A 9957-nucleotide genomic window follows, 5' to 3' on the forward strand; every position below is an offset into this window, starting at 1 on the left:
GGGTCCCCCACCCACAGCGGGCCCCCCACCCACAGCGTGCCACCCCCCGCCCACAGCGTGCCCCCTGCCCACAGCGTGCCCCCCGCCCACAGCGGGCCCCCCACCCACAGCGGGTCCCCCGCCCACAGCGGGTCCCCTGCCCCTAGAGTGTCCCCCTGCCCACAGCGTGCCCCCCGCCCACAGCGGGCCCCCCACCCTGAGCTCAGGAGCTGCCTCCCAAACCCTGGGGTGCACCAGAACCCAAAGTCGGGGAGCGAGGCCAGGGGCCGGCTCCCAAGGAGCTGCACCCCTCAGGACCGGCGCAGCCCCCGCTGGCTCGGCTCAGGCCCTGGCCCAGCTTCGGCACCTGTGTGGTTCCTTGGAGCCTCCGGGGGCTCCGAGATGGGGAGGGGTCCGCAGCAGGGACTGGGGACCCAGCGCAGACGTCCCCTCCACTCCTGCTTTTGTTACCCCCCGCCCCCACTCCCACCCCCACCCATACCAGCCCTGAGAGACGCTCAGGGCAGCGGGTTTGGCAGCCACGTTTATTGGAGCAGGCGCAGGGGGCAGGAAGAGGCCGGGCGGGGCGGCGAGGTCCTGGCCCGGGGGAGGCCCCCGAATCAGCCCCTGCACACACAGGCTGGGCGCCGACCGAGGGTCACACCTCTCAGGAGCTTGGTGCACCTCCCTGCGGAACGGCCGGCGTGAAGCAAGGGCGGAGGCCGTGGGACCGCACCGTGGCCCGGCCCCACAGCCGTGGCCAGCAAGCAGGGCTGGCCACGGGCTCCGAGCGGCCGGGCCGGTTTTCCGGAGCTCGGGCCCGCCTGCTCCGGAGAATGTGGCCGCCCAGGGTCCAGGCCCCCAGCTCTGCTGTCACGTGCGCCGGCACGCGGGACCCCACACTCAGGAACCGGCACTCACGGCTTGCAGCAAGTTCACGCACGTCACTGCGGAGGGAGGTGAGGTGCTGAGGGGCGGGGCGGGGCATGGAGGACAGGAGGAGGGGCGGGGCGGGGCGGGGAGGACAGGAGGAGGGGCGGGGCGGGGCATGGGGCGGGGCGGGGCGGGGCGGGGCTGGAGGGCGGGGACGTGGGCTGGACACTCACAGTCCGCCGGGGGCACGTGGATGTCGGCCTCGGTGAAGCCGCGCTCCTTGGCCGCCTCACGGAACTTCCTCAGGGCCTCTGTGTTTTGGTCCAGACTCCGGCCTAGGAGCAAAGGAGGAGCTGAGCTGGCCGGGGAGCTCCCGACGAACGCGCCCCCCGGGGCTGCTCCCCCAGGCCCCCCAGGAGGCGTCCCCCACCCGGGGCTGCTCCCCCAGGCCCCTGTTACATGTCCCCCACCCGGGGCTGCTCCCCCAGGTCCCTGTGAGTGTCCCCCACCCGGGGCTGCTCCCCCAGGCCCCTGTGAGTGTCCCCCACCCGGCTGCTCCCCCAGGCCCCTGTGAGTGTCCCCCCCGGGGCTGCTCCCCCAGGCCCCTGTGAGTGTCCCCCACCCGGGCTGCTCCCCCAGGCCCCTGTGAGTGTCCCCCCCCGGGGCTGCTCCCCCAGGCCCCCTGAGGCGTCCCGCAGGCTTACAGTACAACTTCAGGGCCCGCATGGCCTCCTTGTCCTTGTGGAAGGCCACGTCCATGATGGCGTAGCTCTCGTAGTCCGTGTCCACCACGTCAACCTCCTTGTTTCCTGGACGCGAGCCGGAGGCTGAGGCCTGGGCTCTGGGCACCACCACGCACCGTGCACGCGGCCACGCCCACGCACCCTGCACTCGCGAGGCCACGCCCACGCACCACAGGTGTCGGCATGGCCACGCCCACACTGTGCACCTGCGCACATACAAGTGTGTGCCCAGACACGCCCACACACCCACTATACAGGTGCACGCGGCCACGCCTACACCACACACGTGGACACGTGGACACGTGGACACACCCACACACTATACACGTGTGCAGGGCGGCCACTGCCCAGGACAGAAAGACCTGGCCAGCGTTGTCCAGGATTGCGAAGGACCAGGGGCTTGGGGAGGAGGGGAGGTGGTGAGCGCTGACGGAGGGCGCGCGGCAGCCTGACCCCAGGCCCTTACCAGCCCCTCGGATGACCTTGAACTTTCCCGGGGCGTCCCCCTGCGAGGCGCTGTCCTTCTCTGTCACACAGTGGTCCTCACTGCAAAGACAAGGAGAGGCCACACCCTCTGTCCACCCCCCACCCCGCAGAGGACGCGAGAGGCCACACCCACTGTCCACCACCCCCCCGCGCTGAGGTCAGGGAGCCCCCACACCCCGCAGAGGACACGAGAGGCCACACCCGCTGTCCACCCCCCCACCCCACGCTGAGGTCAGGGAGCCCCCACACCCCGCAGAGGACACGAGAGGCCACACCCGCTGTCCACCCCCCCACCCCACGCTGAGGTCAGGGAGCCCCCACACCCCACAGAGGACACCAGGCCAGCCCAGCGCCCAGGAAGGAGCCGTGGGCCGTGATCACCAGCATGGCACACATATGCATACGCCACGGACACGCTGGAATGCACACACCCCCACATGTCTGAAGGACACTCTGGGGTGCAGCACACGCACACACATGTCCAATGTGTCCACCCGAGGTCAGAGGTCACCCAGTGAACCTGCAGTGGACGGGTGAGGGGTCCGGCCCCCCAGCCTCGCATCTGGAGGGGTCTCGTCCCCAGCGTCCCTCGCCTGCTGGCCAAGGCTGATCGAGGCAGGCTGGGGGCAGGAGGGCCCGGGAGGGCGCAGCTCACTTGTAGTAGGCGGCGGTCAGGGTCGGGTGGCCGCCTTCCATCTTGATCACCACGCCGGCCATCTTCTGCGCCTTGTAGGCAGCGCTGAGGTCACCCGTCTTGGTCGCAAAGGCCACCTCGTACCAGAGGCCTGAGAACTGCGGACGGGGGGGGGGGGGGCGCTCAGCCGCATCCACGCCCAGCAGCAGTGGCCCAGGAGCCACCCCTGCCCACCCGGGGGCAGCGCTCACTCCCTGAGCCCCACGCCGGCTACCTTGAGGACGTTGAAGTCACTCAGCACCTGGTCCTGTGCGTCGGCCGCCATCCCCAGGCACAGCCCCAGCAGGGCCAGGAGCGTCTTGGCCTCCATGTGCCGGGCAGCTGCTGGGACCAGCTCACAAAGCACGGAGGGTTGTGGCCTTGGCTCCGGGCCCTGGACATTATATCCCGGACGTGGGCGCTGGCGGGCCATCCGGCAGCACGTCACAGACCGGCGGGCAGCTCGCCCACCTGCCAGGTGGCCGGCGCCGCAGGGCGCTGCCTGCGGGTCTCGCCCAGCCATCCGTGCACCTGCTCATTCCGCAGCTTCTCCTGCAGCCGTCCGGCGGGCCCCGGGTGGTGGCACAGGCCCAGGTCCCACGGCCAAGGGCCCAGCCCAGCCCCTGCAGGCCCCGTGCTCTTGAGGGCCTGCCAGGGCACAGACCCACCGACCGGGGCCCGGGCAGGGGGGCCGTGAACGGGGCGGAGCGAGCCAGGCCGCCCTGGCTCTTGGCCCCACGGTCAGCAGACGGCCACCCTGAGTGCCGGCTGGCCCCACTCCCTGGCATTCCTTTCCCCAAAGAACTGCCCCTGTGGGTGGGGGTGACGACCTCCGTCTCACAGGGCGAGCTGGGTGTGTGGGACATCTGCCCAGGTTCACCCTGCAGAGGGACCCCTTCCCCAAGTGACAGTCGGGGCCCTGACCCCCAAGGACACAAGGCAGGAAGAGGCGGGGTGGGGAGGGCGGCACACCCGGACAGTGTTCTCCTGACGCAGAGGGGCTGCAAGGAGAGAGAGACAGAGGGGGACGGAGACCAGGGACACAGGGAGAGGTGCCTGGGCCGCCGGGCCGGGCTGCCACAGGGTCTGCTTGCTGTCTTTGCTCATGGCGCAGACGCCAGGCCTCCCTGCCAGCACCTGCCAGGCGGCCAGAAAGCAGCCGTGCAGATCCCGGCCCCGTGGCTGCCCTGGACGCAAGCCGGGTCCTCGCGCCTCTGGGACCCTTCGGTCTGCACGGGTCGCTCCGGCTTTGCCCAGCTGCCCCACCCGAGCTATCCTCACGGTGTTGATTTTTTTTTTTTTTTTAAGATTTACTTATTTACTTGAGAGGCAGAGTTAGAGCGAGAGTGAGAACAAGAGAGAGAGAGAGAGAGGTCTCCCATGTGCTGGTTCACTCCCCAGATGGCTGCAACAGCCAAGCTGAGTGGATCTGAAGCCAGGAGCTTCCTCCGGGTCTCCCACATGGGTGCAGGGCCCAAGGACTTGGGCATCCTCCAGTGCGTTCCCAGGCCACAGCAGAGAGCTGTAGTGGAAGAGGGGCAGCTGGGACTTGAACTGGTGCCCATATGCGATGCCAGCACTGCCGCCAGCGGCTTTACCCACTGCGCCACAGCGCCGGCCTGGACGATGTCCAAAGGGACAGTGGGGCAGGTGTTGGGACTCAGCGGCTTCAGCCCCTGCTGAGGACCCGCCTGAGTCCAGCAACTCTGCTTCCAGCCACCTCCTGGGAGGCAGCCGGCGACCACCAAGCCCTTGCCCGCCACGTGCAAGACCAGATGGAGCTCCAGGCTCCTGGCCCTGCCTGACCCAGCCCCAGCTGTTGCAGGCATTTGGGGAACAAACTAGTGGATGGCAGATACCTCTGTCTGTCTGTCTGTCTGTCTGTCTCTCTCTCTCTCTGTCTCCATCTGGGTCTCTCTCTCTCTCTCTCCTTCTCTCTGTCTCTGTCTCTCTGTCTCTTTCTCTGTCTCTCTCTGTCTCTGTCTGTCTCTGTCTCTCTTTGTCTCTCTCTCTCTCTCTGTCTCTCTGTCTCCGTCTGGGTCTCTCTCTCTCTCTCTCTGTCTCTCCTTCTCTCTGTCTCTCTGTCTCTTTCTCTGTCTCTCTCTGTCTCTCTCTGTCTCTGTCTCTCTTTGTGTCTCTCTGTCTCTTTCTCTCTCTCTCTCTCTCTGTCTCTCTCTTTCTGTCTCTCTGTCTCTCTATCTGCCTTTCAAATAAATAAATTACTCAAAAAAAAAAAAAAGAAATGAAAAGAGGAAGAGGACGAGGCAGTCAGTCCCGGGGTGGGGGGCTGGGGGCCTGCCCCTCTGTGGGTCTGTGCTGGGCCCGAGCGTGGCCCCTGGGGCGCCTCTGCCCACGGCGCACGCGGGGAGGAGTGCAAGTGTCCATCTGCTTCTGCACGGAAGACCCAGCCTTCCATGGTGCACGGAGCCCTGCCTCCACAGCCACCTCCAGACTGTGAGTGTGGTCCCGTCCAGCCCCGGAGTGGCAGGGGCACTGGCCACGGCGGGGAAAGTCCCAGGCACTTGACGCGAGCTTATGACCTGCACCTGCTGGGACTTGCTCGTTCGTGGGGAATAATTGCGACCCCCGACCCCCATCACGAACGGCGTTCAACGGGCGCTTTCACCGGCTCCCGGGGTCTGTGTGGTGACTCCGCGCCTCCTGCCCCCACCACGCTCCTCCTCTCAGAACGAATCCACAGCGACACCAGGCGGGGGGCTGTGAGCCACAGACCAGGTGCCAGGGCCCCAGATGGCGCCATGATGGAGAGCGGGCAGGAGCTGGGCTCCGGCACCCAGGACACCGGCTCTCAGCCCAGCCAGGCCCCAGCCCCTGCCCAGCCCGTCCTGCGCGTGGTGCCTCTCCTCGCCATTACACCCCACGGTGCCTCTGCCGGGGCTGCCCCTGGCCCCGGGAGCAGCACAGAGACTGCAGGGGGCCCAGTGGGGCCCGAACTCCAGGGGTGGCCTGGCCAGCCAAGGCCCAGGACAGGGCAGTGCTGGGGGTCCCGTTAGGAGGAAGGCAGAGGCTGCCGTCCTGTGCGTGAGCCGCGGACTCGGCTGACCCCACGGGGAGCAGAGACAGCCACAGCACAGCCCCGAGCCCCAGGGGCTCCAGGCACAGGTCCGGGAGGCCTTCCGTTAGTGGCTGGTCGTGGTCACAGGGGACTGCGGACCAAGGGCGGTGCCCCCCGCTGCAGTCACGGAGAAGGCACTGCCACCGGCCGGGCCTGAGAGGGAGACTCAGGGCAGCGAGCGGGTCTGGCAGCCATGTTTATTTGGAGCAGGTGCAGGCAGCCCCGTGGGTGGGGGCAGGAAGAAGCCGGGCTGGGGGCTGTGGGCATCGTGGCCTGGGCGAGGCTCCCCCCTAAATCAGCTCCTGCACACAGAAGGCGGGAGCTCAGGGCCCAAGTGGCCTCTGGGGCCCGTGCGGCAGTGGCCAGGGCCACGGGCTGGGAGCTGGTATCCCACCCGCCTGGCTGTGGGCCACACTCTGCTCACGGAGCCTCTGAGCTCTCTGCACAATGGGACGACCCTGGGGGCTGAGCCGAGGCAGAGCGAGGGGTGCAGGGGCTGGGGACCAGGGAGCCCCAGGCAGCTCCCTCAGGGCCTGCCCCTCAGCAGCAGTGACTGGGCCGCCCAGCTGTGCCCCGGCCCGAGGCCTCTCCGGAATCCTGGGAGGGGTCAGCACCCGCAGCCTCCAGCCCTCTCCACCCGAGAAACGGATCGGAGTTGCTGGGTGCCCCGACCGGAGGGGTGGGCGGGCCGGCCTCCCCGCCCAGGGCCAGGACCCAGAGCTGGTGGGCGCTGCAGTGGGGCTGGGGGCCGAGCGTGGGCCGGGGGTCTCACCTCCTTCAGCAGCCTGGCGCACCTCCCTGTGGAACGGGCGGCGTGAGGCGTGGGCGGGGGGCCCCGGGACCCCACCACGGCCCGAGACTCACCCTGTCGGGCGAACAGGTACAGTCCAGTGTGAGCAGTCAACTCCCGGAACCTCCAGAAGCCCACCTGGTCCTCGCTCTCCAGGGTCCGAGCTGCGGGGCACAGGGGAGCTGGGTGCCCGTCCCCAGGGGGCCGAGCAAGCCCCAGCCCCTCCCTGGGCGGGGCTTACTCAGGTACTTGATCATGCTGAAGTCCCGCCCCTGCCACAGCAGGGACATCCGCATGATGGCGTAGCGCTCGTAGTCCGTGTCCAGCACCAGGATCTCCCGGTGGCCTGGGAGCCGTCGGGGGGGGGGGGGGGCTTGGGGGACGCCTTCTACCGACCGGTCTAACCCCCCCCAGCCGGGACCCTCCCGTGATGCCCTGGGGGAGGGGGCGCTGGAGCAGCCCTCGGTGAGGCCCAGCACGGTGGGGGGCGGGGGGGTGCGAGGAGTGCAGGGCGCGGGAGCAGGTGCAGGGCTGGGAGGTGGCGGGGGGGCGCGAGGAGTGCAGGGCGCGGGAGCAGGTGCGGGGCCGGGAGGGTGGCGCCTGGCGCCAGGGCAGCCTGGGCGCTTACCAGGAAATGTGAACTTCCCGGGAATGCCCGCTTCCCAGCCCACTATCCTTTCTGTCTCACAGCTTCCTGAGCTGAAAGGCAGCAGAGGGCTCACAGGGACCAGGCCAGCCCGCGCTCCCGGGCAGGGCGAGGAGGGGGCGGGGCGGGGCCGTCACCCCCCACCCCGGGTTCCCTTCTTAGAAGCCGATGGACTCCATCCAGACTCTGCTCATACTGGGGGCAAACGCAGGGCAGGGGCCTGGGGCTGCAGGGTCCAGGCAGGCGGGCACGGCGGCCACTGGGACGACCCTCCGCAGCAGAGCGGCAGGTGCGTGCTGCACGCCCGCGCCGCCCCGCAGCCCCGCCCTCACTTGTTGAAGGCCGCCCGCACGACCAGGCTGCTCCCGTTCACGGTGAGAAACAGGCCCTGCACCCGCTTCGGCGCGTTCAGCGCCAGGCTCTGCTCGGAGGCCACGCCGACTTCCCGCCAGAAGCCTGCAATCTGGAGATGAGCGGACCCGTCCCCAGCTCCGGCAGCCGGGCCACCGCCCTGTGCCCGGCTCCCCCGGGGAGGCCGGCGGACTGCACGGCGGCAGGAGACCCACCAGCGGCGTCCCTACTGGTCAGGCCGCAGTGCCCGGAGCCCAGCACCTCCTTGGGGGCTTTGGAAAAGTTCATTTCTCAGCAGAAAATAACGCTCTCCTCCCACAGCCTCCAGAGCACCCCCACCCCACCCTGCGAGCGGGCCCCGGGCCCCAGACCCCGCCGGCCCGGCTGGCACAGCACTGCCCACTTGGCACAGGCTGGCCCCCAGGAGACCCGGCCAGGCTCCGAGCCCCTCACAGGGGGCCAAGACCCCCCAGTCTCTGTGCCAGGACCGGGGTTAGACGGGGGGACTGAGGGCCCTGCAGCAGCTGGACTCCCCGCGGCCCCTGCCGACCCCAGCCCCAAGCCTGCTGTCACCTTGTGCCGGTCCAGGTCCACGAGGACAGGCGCCACCTGCAGCCAGGGCACCACGAGGACACCCAGGAGGGCGCTCAGCAGCCCGGCCTCCATGGTGGATCGGCTCCGGCGCCCGGGCTCCCTCGCTGCCTGCGCTTTTATGTGGAGCCAGTGTGGGGTGAGCGCGTGTGGCCAGCGGGGCTGTCCGTGGCTGAGACTCCGCACACAAGCCATCCGGCCGGGGACACCCACACCCGGGCAGGTGGGCGGGGCCAGCTGGCAGCATGCGCCTGGCTCCTCCCCGGCACGTGGACAACAGTAGACACAGAAGGCCGTGGGGGCTCAGCCCACGCCCCCGCCGGGGACACCTTCCGGTCAGCGGCCGAGTCGGGAGTCAGGGTAGGGGAGAGCATTTGGCTCTGCGGTTCGAATGCGGCTTAGGTGCCCACACCCCACAGTGCAGGCCTGGGTCTGACCCCCAGCTCCGCTCCTGACTCCAGCTTGCTGCTAGCGCAGACCCCGGAAGGCAGCAGGAAGGCTCAAGGGGCGCGATTCCAGCACTCACCCGGGAGACCTCGACTGCGTCTCCGGCTCCCAGCTTCAGCCTGGCCCAGCCCCAGCCTTGGCAGGCGTCTGGGGAGTGCCTGCAGATGGGCGCGCTCTCTCAAAGATACATGAATACATCTCATTATTAATCTCTCTCCCAGATAGATAGATAGATAGATAGTTAGGTTTTATTACTAAACCAAGATGTCGCCTGCTTGGACCTTACCTCCAGCAGCACCCTGCACACCCAAGACCGCCCTGCCCGGCCGCCGGCCCCTCCCGCCGTGCCCAGCAAGCCCTCCCAGAGCTCACCAAAGGAACAGCCCTCGGGCCACAGAGGCGGGGTTTTAAATACTTATAGTTATTTGAAAGGCAGAGAGATGGGAGTGTGTGATCTTCTACCTGGTTCACTCCTAGATGACCCCCAACAGCTGCGGCTGCACCAGGCCAAGCCAGGAGCCAGGAGCTCCATCTGGGTCTCCCACGCGGGTGCAGGGGCCCGAGCACTTGGGTCATCCTCCACTGCCGTCCCGGGTGCATCAGCAGGGAGCTGGTCGGAAGTGGAGCGGCCGGGACTTGAACCAGTGTCCACATGGGATGTGGGGGTCCCAAGTGGCAGCTTTAACCCGCTGGGCCACAGCACCCACTCCACAGGGAGATTTTTAAAGCAGCCAACTATTTTATTTCCTAGAACAATTTTATTTGTGACACATTTAAAAAAAAAAAAAAAAGACCACACCCTTGGGGCTGGATCGTGGCCCAGCATCCCAGACAAGTGCCAGTTCGAGTCCCGGCTGCTCCACTTCTGACCCAGCTCCCTGCTAATGCATCTGGGAAAGCAGCAGAAGATGCCCAAGGCCTTGGGCCCCTGCACCCACGTGGGAGACCCGGAGGAAGCTCCTGGCTCCTGGCTTCAGCCTGGCCCAGCTCTGGTCACGGCAGCCATCCGGGGAGTGAACCAGCAGCAGATGGAAGAAAGACCTCTCTCTCTCCCTCTCTCTCTCTCTCCTCCCCCCCCCCCGTCTCTGTAACTCTTTCAAATAAAATAATTTAATCTAAAAAAGCAAAATCTACCCCCCCTTCCATTTCCCACTTCCTGACTTCCCTCCAAGTAAGGGCGCACAGGGTGGGGACAAGGCCCAGGGTCCCTGAGCACCTGTCCTTCTCCGCGGGGGCAGAGGACATGGAGGCCCAGGTGTCGGCCCCCCACGGGGACCACGGTCACCCCGGGGTCCAGCTCCC

At 67.8% G+C, this 9957-nt stretch overlaps 2 protein-coding genes across 7 annotated transcripts; both read right to left on the reverse strand.

The window, feature by feature from the left end:
- Positions 1 to 510: 510 nt before the first annotated feature.
- LOC138847600 (epididymal-specific lipocalin-5-like) lies at positions 511 to 3202 on the reverse strand. Its single transcript, XM_070066797.1, has 6 exons — positions 2990 to 3202; positions 2737 to 2873; positions 2062 to 2141; positions 1557 to 1661; positions 1086 to 1187; positions 511 to 926 (listed from the first exon to the last, which is right to left on the reverse strand). Exons 1-6 carry the CDS (start codon positions 3185 to 3187, stop codon positions 883 to 885), a joined length of 666 nt encoding a protein of 221 aa, XP_069922898.1. The 5' UTR covers positions 3188 to 3202; the 3' UTR covers positions 511 to 882.
- A 2005-nt stretch (positions 3203 to 5207) lies between these two features.
- Positions 5208 to 9636, reverse strand: LOC138845743 (epididymal-specific lipocalin-8-like). 6 transcript variants are annotated; one of them, XM_070059307.1, is made up of 7 exons: positions 8191 to 9636; positions 7599 to 7729; positions 7249 to 7319; positions 6870 to 6966; positions 6695 to 6784; positions 6603 to 6628; positions 5208 to 6132 (listed from the first exon to the last, which is right to left on the reverse strand). In XM_070059307.1, the coding sequence occupies exons 1-7, from the start codon at positions 8401 to 8403 to the stop codon at positions 5954 to 5956; spliced, it is 807 nt and encodes a 268-aa protein (XP_069915408.1). In that variant the 5' UTR covers positions 8404 to 9636; the 3' UTR covers positions 5208 to 5953. The 6 variants fall into 6 exon arrangements, with proteins under 6 accessions (XP_069915408.1, XP_069915421.1, XP_069915418.1 ...); XM_070059320.1 differs by having other exon boundaries at positions 5993 to 6132; positions 6862 to 6966; XM_070059317.1 differs by having other exon boundaries at positions 5993 to 6132; positions 6603 to 6784; positions 6862 to 6966.
- Between the last annotated feature and the right edge of the window lie 321 nt (positions 9637 to 9957).

Source organism: Oryctolagus cuniculus, chromosome 1 (genome assembly GCF_964237555.1).
Source record: "Oryctolagus cuniculus chromosome 1, mOryCun1.1, whole genome shotgun sequence".
In the NCBI taxonomy this organism is placed as follows: domain Eukaryota; kingdom Metazoa; phylum Chordata; class Mammalia; order Lagomorpha; family Leporidae; genus Oryctolagus; species Oryctolagus cuniculus.

Bases quoted from the DNA above. Each gene is read 5' to 3' on its own strand.
- LOC138847600 (XM_070066797.1), bottom strand. From the start codon at position 3,187: ATGGCCCGCCAGCGCCCACGTCCGGGATATAATGTCCAGGGCCCGGAG. The intron at 1,662-2,061 runs GTAAGGGCCTGG...GCTCGCGTCCAG, and splicing joins CAAGGTCATCCGAGGGGCTG to GAAACAAGGAGGTTGACGTG. The intron at 1,188-1,556 runs GTAAGCCTGCGG...CTTTGCTCCTAG, and splicing joins GCGGGCCCTGAAGTTGTACT to GCCGGAGTCTGGACCAAAAC.
- LOC138845743 (XM_070059303.1), bottom strand. From the start codon at position 8,403: ATGGCTTGTGTGCGGAGTCTCAGCCACGGACAGCCCCGCTGGCCACAC. The intron at 7,320-7,598 runs GTGAGGGCGGGG...GCTGCCTTTCAG, and splicing joins GTGCGGGCGGCCTTCAACAA to CTCAGGAAGCTGTGAGACAG. The intron at 6,967-7,248 runs GTAAGCGCCCAG...GACGGCTCCCAG, and splicing joins CGGGAAGTTCACATTTCCTG to GCCACCGGGAGATCCTGGTG.